Source organism: Gopherus flavomarginatus (genome assembly GCF_025201925.1).
Source record: "Gopherus flavomarginatus isolate rGopFla2 chromosome 13 unlocalized genomic scaffold, rGopFla2.mat.asm SUPER_13_unloc_3, whole genome shotgun sequence".
NCBI classification, from domain to species: domain Eukaryota; kingdom Metazoa; phylum Chordata; order Testudines; family Testudinidae; genus Gopherus; species Gopherus flavomarginatus.
Genome location: NW_026114611.1, coordinates 2128672 through 2153924, shown reverse-complemented (window position 1 = coordinate 2153924; position 25253 = coordinate 2128672). Strand labels below are relative to the sequence as shown.

The window sequence follows — 25253 nt, the reverse complement described above, 5'->3', positions numbered from 1 at the left end:
TCAGCCCCCGCTTCTGCTTAGTATTTAAAAACTCCTTATTGTCCCTATCTCTCTTAGCCTTAGATTTCTCCTCCAGTCTCTTTCATGATAGCTCAGGTGAGCTGGCCAAATGGTTATGGTGATAGACTACTAATCCATTGTTCTCTGCATGCATAGGTTTAAATTCCATCCTTATCGGATGTGTTTAATCTTTACCCTTCCTTTGTAGAAAACCATTTTCCCCCTTTGGTACAATGACAGATCAAACAGTGTTGCTTCTTGCAAACAAAACCTACTCAGAACTCCCTTCCTTTAAATAAAATGTCTAAATCCCAGTTTTCTTTAAAAAAAAATTCTCTAGTGGTGTATTTCTTAGTTTTTTTCTCAAAAGGTAACATCCTCATCATCTCCCCCAAACACCCTGGGACCTGCCCAAATTATTAAAATACCCTCAACCTGAGCAAGGCCAGAGCAGTGAACCAGAGCTAGTGTCTAGGCCAAGCTGTTCTCAAGGAGGCAACTCAAACATTTTCTCCCTGCTTCTCTTGGCAGGGTCTGACTGAGAAAACTAAATTCCCCAAACTGAAAATTTTCTGCTGAAAAACCAATACTAGTTTGTTTGGAGACTTTGATTTGAAAGTATTATTGTTATTATTCTCTTCTGATTTCTGAATCAGTTCAGTCTTTCTCCTCCAGGTGTGTTTCCAGCTGCTGAGTTGTGGAGGAGAGAGACCAAGTCATGATGTCTTGTGGATAAGGGAGAAGCGGTAAATGTGATATACCTAGACTTTAGTAAGGCATTTGATACGGTCTCGCATGATATTCTTATAGATAAACTAGGAAAGTACAGTTTAGATGGGGCTACTATAAGGTGGGTGCATAACTGGCTCTATAACCGTACTCAGAGAGTAGTTATTAATGGCTCCCAATCCTGCTGGAAAGGTATAACAAGTGGGATTCCGCAGGGGTCTGTTTTGAGACTGGCTCTGTTCAATATCTTCATCAACGATTTAGATGTTGGCATAGAAATTATGCTTATTAAGTTTACGGACGATACCAAACTGGGAGGGATTGCAACTGCTTTGGAGGACAGGCTCAAAATTCAAAATGATCCGGACAAATTGGAGAAATGGTCTGAGGTAAACAGGATGAAGTTCAATAAAGATAAATGCAAAGTGCTCCACTTAGGAAGGAACAATCAGTTTCACACATACAAAATGGGAAGAAACTGTGTAGGAAGGAGTATGGCAGAAAGAGATCTAGGGGTCATAGTAGACCACAAGCTTAATATGAGTCAACAGTGTGATACTGTTGCAAAAAAAGCAAACGTGATTCTGGGATGCATTAACAGGTGTGTTGTAAACAAGACACGAGAAGTCATTCCTCCGCTTTACTCTGCGCTGGTTAGGCCTCAACTGGAGTATTGTGTCCAGTTCTGGGCATCGCATTTCAAGAAAGATGTGGAGAAACTGGAGCGGGTCTAGAGAAGAGTAACAAGAATGATTAAAGGTCTTGAGAACATGACCTATGAAGGAAGGCTGAAGGAATTGGGTTTGTTTAGTTTGGAAAAGAGAAGACTGAGAGGGGACATGATAGCAGTTTTCAGGTATCTAAAAGGGTGTCATCAGGAGGAGGGAGAAAACTTGTTCACCTTAGCCTCCAATGATAGAACAAGAAGCAATAGGCTTAAACTGCAGCAAGGGAGATTTAGGTTGGACATTAGGAAAAAGTTCCTGTCAGGGTAGTTAAACACTGGAATAGATTGCCTAGGGAAGTTGTGGAATCTCCACCTCTGGAGATATTTGAGAGTAGGTTAGATAAATGTCTATTAGGGATGGTCTAGACAGTATTTGGTCCTGCCGTGAGGGCAGGGGACTGGACTCGATGACCTCTCGAGGTCCCTTCCAGTCCTAGAGTCTATGAGTTTATGTCTCTTCCCCTCTTTCATAGTTTCTTCCAACTTGATAGGAAGCTCCTTTGCTACGATGTGAGTCAAGCAGTGTCCATTGTCTCTGTGCTATCTCAGAGAAGCCTGCATTGTACAAGGTTCCTGGGATAGTCCTTGGGAATGTGGATACCTTCAATGGGCCAGCAGCGAGTCTGGCTCCTCCTTTGTCGCACCTGAAAGGCTGGTGGTGAGCATTTCTCAACCTCATGACGTATCTCAGTAACGCACGCAAAGCAAAACTTCGTAACTTCTCAACCAATGCGAGCACACACAATCCAACAAGATATTAATGTTCAACAGATCAAGACTTTTGAAATGATACTTCACCAGGCAGACTTTGTACTAACCATGTCATCATTATATGAGAGTGGTGAATATGAGGCTTCCAGGTGCTGCTTTGAGAACAGTGTGCCACACCTGGGCTTCCATTGCAATGGAGACGTACCCTTACAGTCCATCTCTCCTAGGATAAAGATGGCAGCATGGCTGGCCTGGGTCATCTGACTTGGGCTCATGGACATAAAGCTCAGAGGCTAAAAACTGTGGTGCAGATATTTGTGTTCACACTGAAGCCTGGGTTCAGAAACCCTCACCGGGCCTCAGAGGTTGGGCTCAAGCCCATATGTCTGCACTGTAATTTTATAGAGGTTTGGAGGGAGTTTAGCAAGTGGAAATGGTAAAACCACATTGAGGGGACTGGACTACTGACCTATCAGCTCTTAACACCCAAACATTCAGTAACTCTATTGTCAGTGCCTGTGAGTGTAATTTAAACCATAGGTCCATCTAGCTCTGAATCTTGTCTTCTGACAGTAGCCAATACCAGGTGCCCTAAAAGCCACTCCCCAAGGCACCACTGGGAGTTTAACCCAGGATCTCCTGTTTACAAAAGAGGTATTTTAACCAACTAAGCCACGGTGCCTGCTGTTATTTAAAGCATTGTGTTTGCCCACACCTGACTCTCTGCCAATGCCCACTGCGTCCTGACAAGTGTTGCTAGTGTTTGGCTTCTGTAAAGCAGAGGAGAAGGTGAAGTTTTGCTCCCAAGGTGTGTGTATGATTCTTTGGACAGGTTTACACTACAAAATTAGGTTGGTCTAATTACATTACTTAGGCTGGCAATGCAGTATATCAACCTAATCCCAGTGTAGATAGCGGCTCAGCTGTTAGAACTTTCTGGAGCTATGAAAGGGGAGGGGCCCAGCCTCTGTAGCAGGAATGCAGGGCAAGAGAGTTCACGGCACGCATTATGGGATACTGGTGGAGGCCAGTTATGGTGATATAATGACCAGCAGCAATTACACTGACAATTTGTCACTTTAAATTTGATGCAAAAAGCTCTAGGCCTCTTGTAGAGGTGGTTTTATTTTGTCACCAAAACAGGGCAGTTTTGTCGCCGGACGTGGCATTGCAGCATGTACACCAGCCACAAGCGGCCAACCAAGGGAGCGTTGTGTGTTTTTCACACATCTGAGCAATATAATGATGCTGAAATAACTTTGTAATGCAGAACTGGCCAAAGATTCACACACACACAACCTGCAAGGAAAACCTCACCTGCTCCTCTGCTTTGCAGAATCCAAACACATGCAAAGCTTATCAGGCCCTGGTGGGGATGGCAGTGAGTCAGGTGTGAGCAGACACTGTATTCTAACTACAGGAAGGTACCATGGCTTAGCTGGTTAAAGCCCTTGTTTTATAAACAGGAGATCCTGGGTTCAACTCCCAGTGATGCTTTGTTGAGTAACTCTTGGGGCACCTGGTATTGGCTACTGTCAGAGGACAAAACACAGAGCTAGAAGGACTTCTGGTCCAGCCTAGGATGGCTGTTGTCATGGTTTAAATTACACTCACAGGCATTGACAAAAGAGTTACTGAAAGTTTGGGAGTGAAGAGCTGATAGGTCAGTGTTCCAAGCTTCTTGCAGATGACCCCATCCCTCTGGGGCAGGGGCAGGTCTGGGCTCTCACATCAAATGGCTCATTGTGGCTGCCAGAATCTGTGAACAGCTCATTTAGTTTCCACCGAGGATTGAGTCCTGCTTCATGCACTGTGTGTGAGAATGAAAATCCTAAACCACCCTTTGAAATAACGAACGCAGCAGGACGTGTTATTGTTCCTTCCTCAAAGCAGACAGACCAATGGAGAAATGCCATTGAGTCCGCGGTAATACTCCACTGCCATTTTACCTTTTTTGCTCGCTAAACTCCCTCCCAACCTTGTGGGGTCCAGAGCCCGGTATTCAGCCACAGCCAAGATGTCTACACTGCAAATTTATCACCCCACAGCCCAAGCCCTGGGAGCCTGAGCTTGCACGGGACAGCCATGGGTGTTTCATTGCAGTGTGGACATAGCCTAGCATTATGTCTACACTGCCATTAACACACCCAAGTCACTATTCTCAAATACTGGGTCAGTTGATTGAGGCTTGTGGGGCTTGTGCTGCAGGGTTATAAAATTACAGTGTAGACACTTGGGCTTGAGCCCAGCCTCCGAGACCCCAGGAGGGGTGACGGTCTCTGAGTCTAGATTCCAGTCTGAGCCCCAGGAATCCAAATCAGATCATCCAGGCCAGACAGGCCACAGGGATTTTGTCATAGTATAGATGCCCTCTCAGGGTATGTCTACATTGCAACGTAAGCCCAGGGTTAGCAGAGGTCATGTCAGCAGCCCCAACACATAAACAATGAGGAAAAGACCCACCCCCAGATAAGCTGGGCAGTGTCCTTCGTCCTACGGTTTGTTAAGTCCAGCAACCAAAAGTCCTTTAACATGAGCCAGCCCCTCTCTGCACCCTACTCACAGCTGTTGTCCTTAGTCAGTGCAAGCCCAGAGGTGCCTCTGTAGAGTTCACCTACCATCCTGGGTGGAAGAGAGGGAAAATAAGAAGGCACAGTACTCACTGTGCTGTCTAGGGACTCACTCATCCCTCCACAGCCACCCTATCCTAAAGTTGGTCTAACATCTAAATTTTAGTATTAGGACCCAGCCCCCAGCCCACTTGGCTTTGGAACCCCTGTCCACTGCCTAGCAAGTGCTATTGAATTGAGAGCGAGTCCCTCAATCGGGGTCTGCCAAGTACAGTTGTGCTGCCCTCAATTCACACAACAAGGATAACAACCCTTTATTTCTCATGCCCCAATAACAAGGAGACTGGGAATCCAATACCAGCCAAAAGTGATCATTTTGGCAAGAAACCCAACATATTTCCAACATACCGTAAAATCCACATGCAGATTCATACATGAAACCTTGCAAGAAAATCTTCCTGAGGGGGGGTCTAAAGCACCTGCTGCTGGAGGAAAGGAGGGGGCTGTGGGTTGGGACAGAGGAGAAGGGTGAAGAGGAGTAGGCTCTGGTTGGGAGTGAGGAGCAGTGTGCATAGGAGGGACTAAGGGTTGGGACTGAGGGGCACTGGGAAAAGAGGGGACATGGGTTTAGGCTGAAGAGCATCCTCGTTTGGGGATCCAGCAGTACAGGGGAAGGCAGCAGGTGATTCTAGTTCCTTAGGGATATTCTGCGTGTTTGTATGTGTGTGTGCAGGGAAGGACCATGCTATATGCCCAGAGGCCTTTATTCCTCCAGGATGCAAGGACAAAGGGGCTGTCAGGAAGTTGCCCCTTCAAACCCACACAGAATAAGGCCCTTCTGAGGAAAGGGAAAATCCTGAAGAGAAAAAGTAACATCAAAGAGGACTCCAGAAAGACAGTCAAGAGCTTGGTGAGTAGCTTATCACCTGACCAGGGACTTGAACCCTGGACCCTCAGATTAAAAGTCTGATGCTCTACCAACTGAGCTAGCCAGGCTCACAAAACACAAGAGCAACTTGGGGCAGAGGAAAAGCTAGTGAAGAAAACAAGTGCAAGAAACAATAGGGGAAACCTGCTGCTCTCACTGGCCTGGTCAACACTACGAGTTTATATTGAATTTAGCAGCATTAAATTGCATTAACCCTGCACCTGTCCACACAAAAAAGCCCTTTATATTGATATAAAGGGCTCTTAATACCAATATCTGTATTCCTCCGCAACGAGGGGAGTAGCACTGAAATTGGTATTGCCATGTCGGATTAGAGTTAGTGTGGCTGCAATTCGACGGTATTGGCCTCCGGGCACTATCCCACAGTGCACCATTGTGACCACTCTGGACAGCAATCTGAACTTGGATGCACTGACCAGGTACACAGGAAAAGCCCCATGAACTTTTGAATTTCATTTCCTGTTTGCCCAGCGTGGAGCACCGATCAGCACAGGTGACCATGCAGTCCTAGAATCAAAAAAGAGCTCCAGGATGGACCGTATGGGAGATATTGAAGCTAAGGCTTTTTCTCAGCTCATTTCACCACCCTCTATCCTGTGGGGTTGAGTTTATCGCAGGTATTACCCAAAATTGGGCTAGCTAGTAAGTGTAGGGAGGACTAATGACCCACCAGAGTTTGGCAGAAAGCAGCACATTTATTATACTGACAGCTAAGCTCAAAAGAAGAAGGAGGGGAGTGTCACACTCACGCTCCCAGGACAGGCACAGCACTGAACACGTCAGGATTCTGCAAGGTAAGTGTCCCACAGCACAGCTATGGACGGTGTGATGAAGGTAAGTCTTCCTGAGGCACAATGAAATACAACGCAGAGAACCACTGGCCAGGCGGTCCGGGCAAAGGGCATTCACTGGAGGTACAAGTTTGTGAGTGCTCTCCTGAGCACATGGCCCCTTCTCCTTTTAAGGACCTGCACCTAATGGTCTGCAACTAGAGATGACTTGGCTGCATCTGGTTGGTCACACTCCACCTTGGGCAGTGTCCATGCTCTGGGTGTGTGAGTGCTGCCTAATTAGAGTCCCAGACACCTTGTCTGCCTGGAAGCTTTTCTGCTCTTCAACCAGCCCATTCATCCCTCGAGTAGTCCAGGAGGGAGCGAGAAGGGTAAAGCCACTTCACGGGCATTCAGAGAGGGAGAGGAGACAAAAGTGGGAGCAGGGGAAGTATAAGAGACCTTTTGATCATAGAAATCACTACTGCTCCTACAACAGTAGGGACAGGCCAGTAGGAGCTGGGAAAATTAAGCCCTCATGTTTCTGCCTGCTTTCAAACCAGACACCTTCTACATGTTAGGCAAATGTGATAACCACTACACTAGAGAAACTCTGTCCCAGGATTTTGCCCCTCCCTTTATAAAAACATAAGAATGACCATACTGGGTCAGACTAAAGGTCCATCCAACCCCACATCCTATCTGCCAACAGTGGCCAATGCCAGGTGCCCCATAAGAACTGAACCTAACAGGTAATGATCAAGTGATCTCTCTCCTGCCATCCATCTCCACCCTCTGACAAACAGAGGCTAGGGATACCATTCCTTTCCCATCCTGGCTAATAGCCATTCATGGACTTAACCTCCATTAATTTATCTGGAAAAAGAAGGAAGAGTACGTGTGGCACCTTAGAAAATGAACAAATTTATTTGAGTGTAAGCTTTCCTGGGCTAAAACCCACTTCATTGGATGCATGCAGTGCAAAATACAGTAGGAAGGGATATATATATATATATATATATATATATATATATATATATACACACACACACAGAGAACATGAAAAAATGGGTTTTGCCATACACACTATAAAGAGAGTGATCAGTTAAGGTGAACTACTATCAGCAGGAGAAAAAATCTGTTTTGCAGTCATAGGATGGTCCATTTCCAACAGTTGACAGGAAGGTGTGAGTAACAGTAGGGGGCAAATAAACATGGAGAAATAGTATTACTTTGTGTAATGACCCATCCACTCCCACTCTTTATTCAAGCCTAATTTAATGGTGTCCAGTCTGCAAATTAATTCCAATTCAGCAGTCTCTTGTTGGAGTCTGTTTTTGAAGTTTTTTTGTTGTAATATTGCAACTTTTAGGTGTGTAATCGAGTGACCAGGGAGATTGAAGTGTTCTCCGTCTGGCTTTTGAATGTTATAATTCTTGACATCTGATTTGTGTCCATTTATTCTTTTACGTAGAGACTGTCTGGTTTGGCCAATGAAGGAAAGGGCTGGATTCAATGGTTTCTTCCAGTTCTAGGAGATAGGGTACATCCATTATCTTTTTTTTTCCTTACTGCACATCAGACCCAGGACTTTCACCTAGCAGTTCTTGGGGCTGTGGGACAGAACTGAGCTTCACTGGCAGCAGAGGGAGAATGGTTGGGACTGATCTGTCTGGGGAATATTTTAATCCTTATTTAATTTTCAGAAGATTAAATCAATGCAGCTTCCACTTCTCCGTCTTTCCCAAGGAAATAACGTTTCTGTGTGAAGTACCCAAACCTTTTAACAATAAGAAGTAAATGAAATGGTCACATGATGGCAACAGAATCTAAGAAATTTGTTAGTCTCTAGGGTGCCACACATACTCCTGTTCTTTTTGAGGAAACAGACTAACACAACTGCTCTTCTGAAACCTGAGAAGCCATGTTCTTGTTCAATGAGCATTGAAGCTGAAAAGAGAGATGTTTTCTCTTTGACTTCTAGGCCCCCACCTCTAATCCACTAGACACCCCTTTCCTCGTACAGCTAGGAATAGAACCTCACAGTCATGCTAATAGCAGCCTCTGGCCCGATAAAAGAGAAGCTCTGAGACCCTTGTGCTGTCCCATCACCTCCTTGCCTGAACTGCCCTTGAAACCCAATGGGGTTTCCTTGGGCAGTTTTGACTCACTCCCAGAAAGGGTGCAATTTTAGGAGCAGGTTCCAAATAGTGCAATTAACCAGCCAGAAGGGGCAGGAGATATCAGTGTAGGAGCCATTGAAATAACTCTGCACTTACTTAGATGCAGACATAACAAGCTCTATGGTTGGTAAACTTACAGAGACTCTGCTCCTGCTCATGAACTAGCAGCCCATGACCTGTAAACAGCTGCCATTTGAATGCATCTGAAAGTTACAAGGAACAATGATCTGTGTTACAGGAAGGTTAACATTTCTTAGAGCCCCAAGTGATACTGTGTGCGCAAAGAGAGGTTTGAATGTATAACAGGGAGTTTGGTAAATCTTGGTTATTTTATTTTTGTAACAGTCTCCTGTCCATCTCCAACAGAGTTTTAAGTCCCAGTGGCAGCTTATTTACCAAATATAATAGAAACTAGTCCATTCCTCCCAAGTGGATGTGGTTCTTGTTCTTCTACACATTGTAGCCCATGGAGGCCAAAGACCTGCAAATATGTCTTCATGTGCCTTTGTTTAATTGATGAAAACAAACCTAGACACTTAGAGGATTGGAACTGATTTCAGCAGAGGGACATGTTTGCTAGGTTTTTATTCATTTGCACAGGAAAATATTGAGTGTGACTATTCATTGCAGGGACCCCTATTTAGTGGAGCTTCTGAACATACTGGAAATGGAATCACTTTTATTGAAAGAAGAGGTTGATAAGGGAGCACTTGGATTTGAACCAAGCACCCCTTGATCTGTAGTGAAACACTCTACCACTGAGCTATACTCCCATGACATTTACAAAGGCAAGTCAGTGATCTTAAGGATTTTGAAGGACTGGCTCTGCCTCAGAGAGCTCCTTTTCTCTTCCCAGACCACAAGGGTTTTAAAAATGGGGTTTGATTATACTTTATATATACACGTAGACATCACAGCTTGCACATACACCAGCATAGCTTCCCCCAGTGACATAGCTACCACCTCTCGGGGAGATGGATTAACAGCACGGACGGAACAGCTCTCTCCCCTCCACTTAGAGCATCTTCATTATTTATAAATAGGTGGGAAATAACCTCCTGAATGGACAGGAACCAATTTATCAAATATTGCTCTGTCTGCATTCAATATGGGGAACTGGTCAGATTGGGCTAGGTTAGTAGGAGCGTTGCCAGCAGATGGAGGGAAGTGATTATTCCCCTCCATTCAGCACTGGTGAGGCCACATCTGGAGCATTGCATCCAGTTTTTGCGCCCCTCCCCCAATACAGAAACAAATTGGAGAGAGTTTAGGGGAGGGCAACACAAATGATTAGGGGACAGAGGAGTTACAAGAAGAGGCTGAGGGCAGGGCCGCCCAGAGGGGTGGCAGGTGGGGCAATTTGCCCCAGGCCCTGCAGGGGCCCCCATGAGAATATAGTATTCTATGGTATTGCAACTTTTTTTTATGGAAGGGGCCCCGAAATTGTTTTGCCCCAGGCCCCCTGAATCCTGTGGGCAGCCCTGCCCAGACCAAGGTGCTGTCCCCCCACTCCACCCCCTTCACTCATTCTCCTCCATATGAGGCCCCACCTGTGCTCTGCCCTCACTCCCATTTGGCCACTTCCCACACCTACTCTTCCTCTTTGGCTGAGGCCTGCTGGTCCACCTTTCGCTCGCTCCTCTCCTCCCGCAAGGCCTCCTCGCGCCTCTCCACCCTCTACCCCAAGGTCTGCCTGCTGCCCACACCTCTCTGCCTCCTCCCCTGAGACTCACCCTGCCCATTGCCCACAGCTCTCTGCCCCCTCCCCTGAGACTCACCATACCCACTCCTCCTTGCCTCTTCCCCTGAGACTCACCCTGCTCATTGCCCACACCTCTCTGCCCCCTCCCCTGAGACCCGCACTGCCCACACCTCTCTGCCCCTCCCCTGAGACCTGCCCTGCCCACACCTCTCTGCCCCCTACCCTGAGACTCACTCTACCCATTGCCCACACCTCTCTGAGCCCTCCCCTGAGACTCGCACTGCCCACACCTCTCTGCCCCCTCCCCTGAGACACACCCTACCCACTCCTCTCTGCCCCCTCCCCTGAGACTCACCTGCCCATCGCTCACACCTCTCTGCCCCCGCACCTAAGACTAGCCCTGCCCACCACTTGCACCTCTCTGACCCTCCCCTGAGACCTGCCCTGCCCACCACTTGCACCTCTCTGACCCTCACCTGAGACCTGCCCTGCCCACTGATTGTACCTCTCTGACCCCTCCCCTGAGGCCGGCCCTGCCCACCACCCACATCTCTCTACCCCTCCCCTGAGACCCACCCTGTCCACCTCTTTCTTTGGTCATCTGTTGTTATTCCTTGAAACATCAAGGATGGAATAAAAAGCTGAGTTTACTCCAGGGTGAAGAAAGAAAGGAGCCACCAACCCCCTGGCAAAGCCCTGGGGATATGACGGGAAGGGGACTGTCTGAATGAGCAAGGCAGGAAATGGACAAGCTACAGCAACGTCATTAACCATGAACACACTCTCCTCATGCTCCAGCCAGAAGGGAAAGGAGCAGGAATTCTTGCTGTTCAGCCATGGACACACTTACACAACGGCACAGCAGTGTGTGTGTTGTGGAAGCTGGTCTGAGGAAACCACTGGAATTGATCACTCAGTGAGAGCAGAACTAGAGTGCAGTGAGAAACACATGTCAAGCACATAGTTGTGGCCAAGTGGTTAAGGCAATGGGTTAGAAGTCCATGGTGGGCTCCCTGCACAGGTTCAAGTCCTGCCAACAGTGGAGGAAGTTGTGGTCCTTTAATTTCAGTGGAGCTGGGTCTTGTCTCACATTCTTGCTAGGCCTACAGTAAAGGGGGATGTGGCTTTAGAAAAAGGGTTTTAATTAAACACCTGTTGCATGTCCATCCTGTGTCACCAGAGCACATCCATGCTAGCATCTCTTGGATGGCCACAGAGAGCAGTGCATTGTGGTAGCTATCTCACTGTGCAACTGGCTGCAGGGTGCTTTGGGAAGGATTTGCAATGCCTCACGGGCTGGTACAGCATCACATGATACAGTTTTCTATCCCATTGTTCTATGGGCATCCTACTAGATTGCCAGCTGCTTTTCAACTGCAATGTGCGTGGTGGGGTAGAGAGCATGTGTGTGTGGGGAGGAGAGACAGTGTGTATGTTGCGGAAGAGTGAGTATGTCGGCACACTGTCTCTAAGTTCAGACAGCTGCTGGAGGCAACCAGTCCTGAGGCAGGGGACAGCCCCAAAATCAGCCCCTCTTCTCTCACTGGCTCAGCTCAGCACAGCACAGCACTCTCTGTCACACACACACACATACACGTACACACTGCTGCCTGCTTAGCTCTGTGTCAGGGGTGCTGGAACAGGGGGGGTTAGAGGGCCATGCCCCACCACTCTTTACTGGCTGTTAGGACAAATGATGGAGGGGGGGAAGGGTGCAGTCTTGGGGAAGAGGCGTTCTGTGGGTGTGGCCTCGAGGGGAGAGGTGCTGTGAGTGAGGGTCCTTAAGGAAGGAGTGTCATGGGGGTGCCACAGTTCAGATAACAGTGCCCCCCCCCCACTGTAAGGAAGCTTCTGACGCCCCTGCTTTGTGTTTGCAGAGCGGGAGAGAGCAGCATCCACGGCAGTGATTTGCTCTCCGGAGCTCCGGCAGGGGGGCTTGGGAGGTGATTTAATGGTCCCGGGGCTCCGACCGCAGCAGGGAGCCATGGACCCTTTAAATCACCAGCCTGGGGAAGACGGGCCGTGCTGGCACAGCGTACTGGCTGTTGCCAGTACCCCATACCGTAACATACCGGATTACTTTCACCTCCGGAAGGTCCTCACATGGATCAATAACTGGTTAAAAGATAGGAAACAAAGGGTAGGACTAAATGGTCAGTTTTCAGGATGAAAACAAGTATCTGGTGGTGTCTGTACTGGGACCAGGACTAGTGAACATATTAATAAATGATCTGCTGAGCAGTGAGGTGACAAAATTTGCAGATGATCCAAAACTACTGGCTTGCTTCCGAGAACGAACGCTCCTTGAGTGGGGTGATCCACAGGGAGTAGCTCAAACCTCCAAAGTGCCTGGCCAGGGGCAGGACATTAGCACAGCAAGGGAGGGGTGTGGCAGTGACATCACAAAAGCCTTTTGCAGGACCTCAGACTATTGGTCAAAGGTGGTGGGGAAGTGATGACCTCACAGAGAGATGCTGACATCAGCCAGGCAGGAGAGGGGCGAGGGGCCAGGGAAACCTCAAAGACCCCTGTGGCTTTGCTTCAGCAAGTCTCCTTCTCCAGGTCTCTCTTTGAGGACTGAGAGAGTATTCGGGTTCACGGACGTGAGCGCCAGGAGGAACCTCTTTTGAGTTTTCTCCTTCCCTTTGCCTGATTTTACTAGAAAACAGCCATCCCTGTTTAGAAGGTAAGAGCCTCCTCGAGGTTTGAAACCTGTTCAGTCTGATCCATCTGGTGACAGTTGAATTCTAGGCATGGAAAATACGAGGTTAAGGAGGCAGAATTTTATTCCACACCTGAGATTTTGTCCCTTAGAATCACTGGGGACATTAGGGTTTGTCCTTTTTGTTTCACCTTTTCCTCCATCCATCCCTCCCTCCTTTCTCTTTGTCTCTTTCTTCTTTTGTCCTTTCACCTGTTCCCCTCCCAACACCAAGAGTGAGGTGTGTGTGTGGATGTGTGCGTGCATGTGTGTTGCGGGGGAGTGCTCTGTAGCTCCCACTCTGGGAGGTCCACCCAAAAATGTGCAGCTGAGATAGTGCTCGGGCAATGATCCTCACCAGTGACCTGAGCCATCCTTTGGGCTCTCTGGTGAGAACCCTCAGCCTCCCTTCCTCAGTCTCTACCCTGATTGGCTAAGCAGCGGGTTATTGACAAGGAGGAGACTCAGGTCCTTTTTCTTCTCTTTTAAGACCAAGTAAATAAGTCATAACCAGTCATATGTTTAAAGAATTTTGCTGCTTCTCTGCATTAATGGTCTCTGAGCAGTTTGTGATTCTCTCTAACATTGCAGTTCTCCTCAAATACTTGCTGAATAATTACTGTGCACTCTTGTTGGTCTTGAGCTCTTGTGAGAGCACTTTACTCAGGTCATTCCATGTATGAAATTCAAGATCTGATGGTTAGTTTCAAAATCAGGGCTCTTGAGTCCTTTTCCCTAGTCTGCCACTGACTGGCTGTGTGACCTAAGACAAGTCAATTCTCCTTTCTCAGCCTTAGCTTCTCCCTCTTTCAAGTAGGGATAATAATGATCTGGTCTTACCTACCTCAACACACACACTGTCTCTCCCCGCACACAAACAGTCTCCACACTGCAGTTGAAAGGCAGCTGGCAATCTAGTAGGATGCCCATGGAACAATGGGATAGAGAAACCTGCATCACTGAAAGTACAGCCATGAAGACACCACACACCAGCCTTTCCTAGCTGGCAAAAATCAAACCTCCACAGAAAGACCCCTATGGTGTCATACCCCAGCTCCCTAAGCCCTCAGCCACAACCACTTACACAGGGGCCTTTCTACACTCTGGTTCTGTTCTCACTGAAGGGGCATTTCCAATTGTTTGCTCAGACCAGCTTCCCCAGCACACTCACTGCTGTGCAGCTCTGTACGTGTGGCCATGGCTGAACAGCAAGAATTCCTGCCCATTTCCCTACTGGCTGGATCATGGTTAGAGCGTGTTTGTGGTTAATGATGTCGCTGTAGATTGTTCGTTTCCTGCCTTGGGAATTCAGACAGTCCCTTTCCCAACATATCTCCAGCACATCAGTCCCTGGCTGGGTCTCCTGCGCAGTGGAAAACATCCCTTGTTTGGTGCTGCCAAGGGGAACGTGCAGAGCTGAGATGTCCCTTGGCTTGGATCAAAGGGGGATGTTGGATGGAATTTATCACACAACGCTCCCTGCTCCCCAGAGCCCCATGGGGAGAATCTAGAGAAAGGGGAGTCATTTCTCCCCTGCACTCCCAGAAGAGCTGCTAGGACTCCATCCTGCCAGCTACTCACCCCTGGATTCATCCTCAGCTCCTGGGATCTTTCTGCTCCAAAGGCTCCAGAGGCCTGGGGTGGGGAGGGCGTCACTGCACAGTCTGAAACACAAGGGAGGTTTCTGGGATTGAAGGAAGGAGCAGAAAATGGAGATGAAAGAAACAGAGAAAACGCCTCATCTCTCTCCCCTCCCGCTCCCAGCAAGAAATGTTATCAAGGATCAGCATTAGGGGAAATGGTGCCCTGGGCAAAACTTGTACTTTAGCACTTCCCCATCGCCCCTGGACGATCCCCCTCCTCCTTTCCCCCCAGCTCCTGCACTCCCAACCCTTGCACCTCCTTCACTCCTATCTCCTGCCCCCTCCTGTGCCATAACCCCTACACTGTGTCCCCTTTGCCCTTAAGTCTCACACTCCCTTCCTGTGCTACCAGCTACTGCCCCTCTGCTGCACCCCCTTCATCTCTAACCCCTGCACCCCCTCCTGCACCCACGTGGGGACAGTGACCTGTGTGCATGGAGCAGCTCGCGTTGCTGCCCACTCCTCCCTGGAAGGCTGCTCCTCCAGGCACCCCTAGGGGCTGCGGGGGTGGGATGAGGGGGCAAGAAGCGACATCATCTGAGTTCCCTGCATCCAGGTCACTTTCCTCAGCCAGGCTGCATAAGGGGAGGGCAGAGAGCAGCAGCTTCTGATGCTCCCCTCACAGCACAGCCCAGGTGGGGAAAATGACCAGGATGCATGGAGCACATAGTGTTGCTCCTCGCTCCCCACAACCCCCTATGGGGCCACGGAGGAGCATTGGGGCAGGGGAGAGCAGTGAGCACCTTAGCACTGGCACACGGTGCCCTTTGACCCCCTGAAGTCCTGGGCGGCTGCTGGGGGGCCCCATCCCTAAGGCCAGCCAGGCTCCCCAGCACAAACAGCAGAGAACACAGAGAGACTGGCCACACACTGAGCAGTGGTAGCCTGGGCAGCACATAATGGAGACTAGGGGGGGGCTCAGCCTCCCAAAACCTTATGTCTTCAATGAGACAGTGGGGCCCATGACTAGGGACCCCGGAGAAAACAGATCCCCCTGGAAAAGTCTCCCCCATGTCAGCCCCAGGGCTGGAGGATCTCTCACTCCGTGCTATGGCCCGGGGGCTGCAGCAGGGGCACAGAGCTTCTCTGGTCTTGGGGCCACAGCGGGGCAGGGGTAAAGGAGTGACAGGGTGGGGCTAGTGGGGGAAGTGGTGGAACAGAAGTGACATAGTGGATGGGGCCATGGGTGGAAGGTGTGGCAGGGGGCAGAGCCACAGACAGAAGTGAGGGGGCCTAGTTCCAGTGCTGGGGCCCCTGCACTTGTTCTCCCTTTCCCTCGTCTTTGGCATTACTAGCCCCTGCTTAACGTGTAGGGTTCAGTGGTCCCCAAAATGTGGGGCATGACTCCTAGGGGAACAGAGAGGAAGATTCATAGGGGCACCTCAGGGGCTGAGCCAGCCCCCATGGGGGGAGCACCAGTCAGCCCGACTCTGTCCCAGCTCTTTTCCAACCCCACCCTCAGCCAGAGCCCTTGACTAACAGCTTGGCCTTGACCCCCTTACCCCTGTCGGCACCCCTTTCTTCAGCAAGCAACACCCCACTCCCAGCCCCAGTTTTCAACTGTGGCTCCGAGGGCCCACAGCCATGGATAAGAGGGCACAGTGTGAAATGTTTGGGGACCACTTCTTTAGGGTGATGTTCTGAATCACTTCTATGCAGTCCAATAAAAGCTATTCCTCACCTATCAGGACCGACTAAGTATGTTCTGCTGCCCTTCACTCATGCAGGAAGGATAACAACATTTCATACCAGTCAGTGCTAAAGTGATTTGTAACCCGCCACCAGCTAAAACTGGTCATTTTGGGGAAGCGGTCCCATGATGCTGCATACCTAGGCAGAGTAGGCATGTCTATGCAAACACGGTCTGTTCCTGAAGCCTTTCCCACAGCTGGTCAGTAGGTGTGAGGGGGGAGCTCATTCAGACCCTGCTTCCGCTTAGTATTTAAAAATACCTTAGTGTCCCTGTCTCTGCTGGCCTTAGATTTCTCATCCTGTCCATTTCCTGACATCTCAGATGAGGTGGCTGAGTGGTTAAGGAGATGCACTGCTAATCCATCGTGCTCTGCTTGCATGGGTTCAAATCCCATCTTCATCAAATGCATTTAGTCTTCACTCTTCCTTTCTAGATAACCATCTCCCCCTTTGGTACAACGACAGACAAAACAATGTTGCTTCCTGCAGACAAAAGCCTGCTCAGGAACCCCCTTGCTTTAAATACAATGTCTGAATCTCAGATTTCTAAAAATAAAGTTCTCAAGCCCTGGATGTCTTAGCTTTTATATGAGGTTTATGAGGTTTTATATGAGATTATGAGGTAACAGCCTCATAATCTCCCTCAAACACCCCGAGACCTCCCCAAATTATTAAAATACCCCAGTTCTCAGCAAGGCCATGACAGTGACCCACAGCAAGAGTGTCTAGGCTAAGCTGTTCTGAAGGAGGCAACTCAAACATTTTCTCCCTGCTTCCCTTGGCAAGGTCTGACTGGGAAAACAAAATTCCCCAAACTGAAAATTTTCAGCTGAAAAACCAGTACTAGCTATTTTGGGACTTTGGTTTGAATGTATTATTATTATTATCTTCTGATTTATGAATCAGTTTTGTCATCCAGGTGTGTTTCCAGCTGTTGATTTGTGGGGGAGAGATGCCAAGTCATGATGTCTCTTCCCCTCTTTCATAGTTTCTTCCAACTTTCTAGAAAGCTCCTTTGCTATGATGTGAGTCAAGGAGTGTCCATTGTTGCTGTATTATCCTGGTGAAGTCTGCATCGTATAAGGTTCCTGGGATAGTCCTTGGGACTGTAGCCACCTTCAGTGGGCCAGCAGTGAGTCTGGCTCCTCCCTTGTCGCACCTGAAAGGCTGGTGGGGGGCATTTGCCAACCTCATAACATATTTCTGTAATGCACACAGAGCAAACTTCATAACTTCTCAAACCAATGTGAGCACATAGAATGCAAGAAGACATTAAGGTTCAACAGATGAACAGTTCAAGATTTTTGAAATGATTCCTCACCAGGCAGACTTTGTTCAAAACGTATCATCATTATATGAGAGTGGTGAATATGGGGCTTGCAGGGTGCTGCTTTGAGCACAGCATGCCACACCTGGGCTTCCATTGCAATGGGAACGTACCCTTAGAATCCATCTCTCCTGGCATAAAGATGGCAGCATGGCTGGCCTGGGTCATCTGACTTGGGCTCATGGAGCTAAAGCTGAGAGGCTAAAAACTGTGGTGCAGATATTTGTGTTCACACTGAAGCCTGGGTTCAGAAACCCTCACCCCTCGTGGGGCCTCAGAGGTTGGGTTCCAGTCCATATGTCTGCACTGTAATTTTATAGTCTTGCAGTCCAAGTCCCATAACCCTGAGTCAGCTGACCTGGGCTTTGAGACAGGTGATCTGAGTGTTTTAATCATAGTGTAGACATAACATTAGGATAGGTCTAGGAGCCCAGAAGGCTGGGAAGGAGTTTAGCAAGTGGAAATGGTAAAACCGCAGGGAAGTATTACCCTGGACTCATGGCAGTTCTCCGTTGGTCTGTCTGCTTTTGAGGCAGGGATAATAACTGCCAGTGGTGCCCTGTTGAGTGGCTTTTGAGGCACCTGCTCTTGGCTGTTGTCAGAAGGACCTTTGGTCTAGCCCAGTGTGGGTTTTCTTATGGTTTAAATTACACACACAGGCACTGATAACAGAGTTACTGAACATTTGGGAGTTAGGAGCTGGTAGGTCAGTGGTCCAGTCCCCTCATGGATGACCCCCTCCCTCTGGGACAGGGGCAGGTCTGAGCTCTCACACCAAATGCTCATTGTGGCTGCCAGAATCTGTGGGCAGCTCATTTAGTTTATGCCGAGGGTTGTCTCCTGCTTTGTGCCCAGTGTCTGAGAAAGAAAATCCTAAACCACCTTATGAAATAATGAATGCAGTAGGATGTGCTATTGTCCCTGCCCCAAAGCAGGCAGACCAATGGAGAAATGCCATTGAGTCCAGGGTAATACTTCATTGCGGTTTTACCTATTTGCTAGCTAAACTCCCTCCCAACTTTGAGGGGGCCCAGAGCCCAGTATTGAGCCTGAGCTGAGACATCTACACTGCAAATTTACCACCCCACAGCCAAAGCCTCGGGAGCCTGAGCTGGAATGGGGCAGCCCTGGATGTTTCATTGCAGCGTGGACATAGTGCAGTATTATGTCTGCACTGTCATAAACACACCTAAGTCACTATTCTGAAACCCTGGGTCAGTTGATTCAGGCTTGTGGGGCTTGTGCTGCAGGGTTATAAAATTACAGTGTAGGCACTTGGGCTTCAGCCCAGCCTCCGAGACCCCACAAGGGGTGAGGGTCTCTGAGCCTGGGCTCCAGTCTGAGCCTAAATGTCTACACTGCAGTTTGTAGCCTCACACCTGAGCCCCAGGAGTCCAAGTCAGATGATCCAGGCCAGCCAGGCCACAGGGCTTTTATTACATTATAGATGCCCTCTCAGGGTATGTCTACATTGCAGTGTAAGCCCAGGGTTAGCAGAAGTCATGTCAGCAGCCCCAACGCATAAACATAAACCAAGAGGAAAAGACCCACCCCCCAAATAAGCTGGGCAGTGTCCTTCTCCCTACGGTTCATAAGTCCAGCAACCAAAAGTCCTTTAACATGACCCCGCCCCTGCACTCCACTCACAGCTGTTGTCCTTAGTCAGTGCAAGCCCAGAGGTGCCTCTGTAGAGTGCACCTGCCACCCTCGGTGGAAAGGGGAGAAAATAAGAAGGCACTATTCTCACTATGTTCTCACTCATCCCTCCACAGCCACCCTGTCCTAACACTGATCTAATCCCTAAATTTTAGTATTAAGACCCAGGCGCAGGCCCATTTGGCTTTTGAACCTCTGTCGCCTGCTTAGCAAGTGCTATTGAACTGAGCATGAGTCCCTCAGTTGGGGTCTGCCGAGCACAGTTGTGCAGCCCTCAATTTACACAACAAGGATAACAACGCTTTATTTCTCCTGCCCTAATAACAAGGAGACTGGGAGTCCAACACCAGGCAAAAGTGATCATTTCGGCAAGCAACCCAACATATTGTAAAATCCACATGCAGACTCATACACGAAACCTTGCAAGAAAATCTTCCTGAGGGGGTTTGAAGCACCTGCTGCTGGAGGGAAGGAGGGAGCTGTGGGTTGGGATTGAGGGGCACTGGGAATAGGAGGGGCCTGTGGGTTGGGATTGAGGGGGCTGTGGGTAGGGACAGAGGAGAAGGGTGCAGAGGAGTAGGCTCTAGTTGGGAGTGAGAAGAAGTGTGCATAGGAGGGACTGAAGTTTGGGATTGAGGGGCACTGGGAAAAGAAAGGACATGCGTTTAGGCTGAAGAGCATCGTCATTTGGGGATCCAGCAGTACAGGAGAAAGCAGCAGGTGATTCTAATTCCTAGGGATATTCTATGTGTTTGTATGTGTGCAGGGAAGGAACATGCTATATGCCCAGAGGCCTTTATTCCTCCAGGCTGCAAGGACAGAGGGGCTGTCAGGAAGTTGCCCCTTCAAACCCGCACACAAAAAGGCCCTTCTGAGGAAAGGGAAAATCCTGAAGAGAACAAGCTATGTCAAGGAGGACCCCAGAGAAACAGTTTAACATCTTGGGGAGTAGTTTATCACCTGACCAGGGACTTGACCCCTGGACCTTCAAATTAAAAGTCTGATGCTCTGCCAGCTGAGCTTGCCAGACTCACAAAGTAAAAGAGCAACTTGGTGTGGAGGAGAACTAGTTAAGAAAACAAGACTGGGAAACAGTAGGGAAAACCTGCTGCTCTCTCCGGCCTGGTCAATACTACGTGTTTATATCTAATTTAGCAGCATTAAATCGCATTAACCCTGCACCCGTCCACACGACGAAGCCCTTTATATCGATATAAAGGGCTCTTAATACCGATATCTGTACTCCTCCCCGACGAGGGGAGTAGTGCTGAAATAGGCATTTGCCATGTCGGATTAGGGCTAGCGTGGCCGCAATTCAGCGGTATTGGCCCCCTTTGAGCTCTGCTTGCAGAGGCAACATAGTCAGTGTTGTTTCAAATTCCTGCATTCTTTATTACTTCATCACACAAACAGGGAGATAACTGCCACGGTAGCTCAGGAGGGATGGGGGAAGAGAGAAGCAAAAGGTGGAGTTGTTGCAGGGGCACGCCCTGGAATGGCATGCAGCTCATCATTTCTGCGGGTTGTCTGGGGCTCTGACCCTTAGCGGCCGTTTGACTCTCTGGTTTTTTAGTAGGCTTGCCTGATAGTCTAGACAGGACTGACACTCCCTTTAGACAAAACTCAAAGAAGGGAATGACCTGGGGAGTCATTCTCATTTTTGTCCATGCACCCCCGGCCGACCTCACCGAGGCCGGCCAGGAGAACCCATGACAGCAGCGGACGGTACAGTATAACTGGTAACTGTCATTGTCAACTTGCAAAGCAGCAGATGGGACGGTATGGCTGGTAACCATCTTTGCTAACTTGAAAAGGCAAGGGGATGCTGCTGTGTAGCGCTGCAGTACCGCGTCTGTCAGCACCATCCAGTAGTCATAAGGTGACGGTGAAAAAAGGCTGAACGGGCTCCATGGTTGTCGTGCTATGGCGCCTGCCCAGGCAATCCAGGGAAAAGGGCGCGAAATGATGGTCTGCCATTGCATTCACGGAGGGAGGACTGAGTGACGACATTTACCCGGAATCACCCACGACACTGTTTTTGCCCCATCAGGCATTGGGACCTCAACCCAGAATTCCAATGGGTGGGAGAAACTGCAGAAAGTATGGGATAGCTATGGGATAGCTACCTACAGTGCAACGCTGCGGAAATTGACACTCGCCTCGGTATATGGACGCACACCGCCGAACTAATGTGCTTAGTGTGTCCGCATGCACTCGACGTTATACAATCTGTTTCCAAAAACTGGTTTCTGTAAAACCGGAATAATCCCGTAGTGTAGACATACCCTGTGATTAACAACTTTGGTGGCTAATTGAAAAGCTGATGGTTCAAACCAAGTGAAGATGGAGGTGGTTTTTTTTAGTGATGAGAATCCAGTTCATTTTAATGGGCAGAAAATCTCCTCAATGCTTGTCTAGCCTCATTGGGCAAGCATAAGGGGCACTTTAAACAAATGTGTTGGTGGTATAGTGGTGAGCATAGCTATCTTCCAAACAGTTGACCAGGGTTTGATTCTCAGCCAGTGCAGTAATGTGATGTTTTCTCTGCTGGGAATTAGTTTAATTTCAGTCACATTGTATCAGTTTATCAATGGAATGAGAGAATCAATGTTCTGCAGGTCATTCAACACACAATGGAGGAAGAAAGGGGTGGGACTAGACAATGAGCAGGTGGAGTTATCCTGGTATTACAATGTTTGGTTTATTTTTTTTTAAAACTTCCTTTACTTCCCTCTCCCTTTTAGACTCAGAGCCTTTAAGGTCAGAAAGGACCAATGTGATCATCTAGTCCGACCTGCTGCACCTTACAGGCCAAAAGACCCCCCTCCCCTCCTGTAATAGACCCGGGAGGGGAGGCAGCTCTGTGCACTGCCCCTACCCCAGGCAGCACATGGACAACCTCTGCCCCCCTCCCCTAATGGGTGTGCAGAGATGTGCCAGCAGCACTAAGGTGGCTCCCTGCCCACACTGCCTCCGTCCCTCCGTGTCACTCCCAGAAATGGCCAGCATGTCCCGGCATTCCCTGGGGCGGGGGGAGTGTCTCCATTCATTGCCCCTGCCCCAAGTACCAACTCCACAGCCCCCATTGGCCAGGAACTGCAGCCAATGGGAGCTCTGGGGGCAGCGCCTGTAGGAAGCGGCACACAGAGACCCCCTGGCACAGCCCACCTAGGACCTGCTGCCGCAGGGTTGTGTGTACCAGTCACTTCGGGAGCTGCAGTGCCCGGGGTAAGCGCCACCCCTCCTGCACCCCAACCCACTCCCCCAGCGCAGAGCCTGCATCCCACACCCAAATTTCCTCCCAGAGCTTTGCTTGTTTTTTTTTCACCCAGAACCATCCTTCTTCTCCTGGGATGCAAGTAGCCATCCCTGGGAAGCCAAGAGGTAGGCACAGGATTCTACCTCCCAGCAGCCAACTGCACCTTCCCAGGCTTTGCAGGCTTTGCAGAACAAATGGGCTTAGCTTCTGCCCTGCCTTCCTCAGCTCGACTTTCCTCTTTTGCCCCATTCCTGCCTCACTCCCTCCTTTGGTAAGTCACACAAAGGAAGCCAGCAGGAAGAGCCGGCCGGCCATAGGCCAACCTCCAAGGGCAGAGGAGACTAAGCCACAAGGCTTCAAAAGGTTACTGGCCAAGGTCCTCTAGCTTTCACCTGCTGATGCTAAGGCTTTTTCCCAGCTCATTTCACCACCCTCTGTCCTGCAGGGGTTGAGCTTATCGCAGCTGTTACCCAAAATTGGGCCAGCTAGTAAGCGTAGGGAGGACTAATGACCCACCAGAGTTTGGCAGAAAGCAGCCTATTTATAATACTGATAGCTAAGCTCAAAAGAAGAAGCGGGGGTGTCACACTCACACTTGCATACTCATGCTCCCAGGACAGACACAGCACTGGAGATGTCAGGATTCTGCAAGGTAAGTGTCCCACAGTGCAGCTATGGACAGTGCGAGGAAGGTAAGTCTTCCTGAGGCACAATGAAATACAACGCAGAGAACCACTGGCCAGGCAATCCGGGCAAAGGGCATTCACTGGAGGTACAAGCTTGTGAGTGACTTTTGAGCATGTGGCCCCTTCTCCTTTTAAGGACCTGCACCTAATGGCCTGTGACTAGAGATGACTTGGCTGTATCTTGTTGGTCACACTCCACCTTGGGCAGTGTCCATGCTCTGGGTGTGTGAGTGCTGCCTAATCAGAGTCCCAGACACCTTGTCTACCTGGAAGCTCTTCTGCTCTTCTAGCTGTTCAACCAGCCCATTCATCCCACAAGCATTCCAGGAGGGGGAAAATGACTTCACAGGTATTCAGAGAGGGAGAGGAGAGAAGTATAACACACCTATTGAGCATACAGGTTATACATTGCATAGAAATCACTGCTGCTCCTACAACAGCAGGGACAGGCCAGTAGGAGCTGGGAAAAGGAAGCCATCATGTTTCTGCCTGGTTTTAAACCAGGGACCTTTTGCATATTAAGCAAACATGATAACCACTACACTACAGAAACTCTGTTGCAGTGTTCTGCCCCTCCCTTCATAAGAACATAAGAATGGCCATACTGGGTCAGACCAAAGGTCCATCCAACCCCATATCCTATCTGCCAACAGTGGCCAATGCCAGGTGCCCCAGAGGGACTGAACCTAACAGATAATGATCAAGTGATCTGTCTTCTGCCATCCATCTCCACCCTCTGACAAACAGAGGCTAGGGATCCCACTCCTTACCCATCCTGGCTAACAGCCATTCATGGACTTAACCTCCATTAATTTATCTGCAAAAAGAACAAGGAGTAATTGTGGCACCTTTGAGACTAACAAATTTATTTGAGCATAAGATTTCATGGGCTAAAACCCACTTCATCGGATGCTTGCAGTGGAAAATACAGCAGGAAGAGATATAGATATAGATACACACACACACACACAGAGAACATGAAAAAATGGGTGTTGTCATACACACTATAACAAGAGTGAGCAGTTAAGGTGAGCTATTGTCAGCAGGAGAAAAAACCTTTTGTAGTGTATTTCCAACAGTTGACAGGAAGGTGTGAGTAACAGTAGGGGGACAAATAAACATGGGGAAATATTTTTATTTTGTGTAATAACCCATCCACTCCCAGGCTTTATTCAAGCCTAAATTAATGGTGTCCACTTTGCAAATTAATTCCTATTCAGCAGTCTCTTGTGGGAGTCTGTTGTTGAAGGTTTTTTGTTGTAATATTGCGACTTTTCGGTCTGTAATCAAGTGACCAGGAAGATTGAAGTGTTCTCTGACTGGTTTTTGAATGTTATAATTCTTGATGTCTGATTTGTGTCCTTTTATGCTTTTATGTAGAGACTGTCTGGTTTGGCCAATGTACGTGGCAGAGAGGCATTGCTGGCACATGATGGCATATATCATATTGGTAGATATGCAGGTGAATGAACCTCTGATAGTGTGGCTGATGTGATTAGGTCCTACGATGGTGTCCCCTGAATAGATATGTGGACAGAGTTGGCAACGGGCTTTGTTGCAAGGATAGGTTCCTGGGTTAGTGTTTATGTTGTTTGGTTGCTGGTAAGTATTTGCTTCAGGTTGGGGGGCTGTCTGTAAGGAAGGACTGGCCTGTCTCCCAAGATCTGTGACATTGAGGGATTATCCTTCAGGATAGGTTGTAGATCCTTGATGATGCACTGGAGAGGTTTTAGTTGGGGGACTGAAGGTGATGGCTAGTGGGGTTGTATTACTTTCTTCCTTGGACCTGTCCTGTAGTAGGTGCCTTCTGGGTACTCTTCCGGCTCTGTCAATCTGTTTCTTCACTTCAGCAGGTGGGTAGTGTACTTGTAAGAACGCTTGATAGAGATCTTGTAGGTGTTAGTCTCTGTCTGAGGAGTTAGAGCAAATGTGGTTGTATCTTAGAGCT

The 25253-nt window shown here is 48.8% G+C and overlaps 1 protein-coding gene and 3 non-coding genes across 4 annotated transcripts in view; all 4 read right to left on the bottom strand.

Annotated features, from left to right (window-relative positions):
* LOC127041591 (uncharacterized) overlaps positions 1-25253 on the bottom strand; it is a 592831-nt gene that overhangs the window by 163824 nt on the left and 403754 nt on the right. The window contains exon 11 of the mRNA XM_050935616.1: positions 14624-14706. Within this exon, the coding sequence (XP_050791573.1) occupies positions 14624-14706 (83 nt within the window). The remainder of the gene's footprint in view (positions 1-14623; positions 14707-25253) is intronic.
* TRNAK-UUU (transfer RNA lysine (anticodon UUU)) lies at positions 5661-5733 on the bottom strand. Its single transcript has one exon. It is a non-coding gene; the product is annotated as a tRNA-Lys (tRNA).
* TRNAC-ACA (transfer RNA cysteine (anticodon ACA)) lies at positions 9341-9412 on the bottom strand. Its single transcript has one exon. It is a non-coding gene; the product is annotated as a tRNA-Cys (tRNA).
* Positions 23786-23858, bottom strand: TRNAI-AAU (transfer RNA isoleucine (anticodon AAU)). Its single transcript has one exon. It is a non-coding gene; the product is annotated as a tRNA-Ile (tRNA).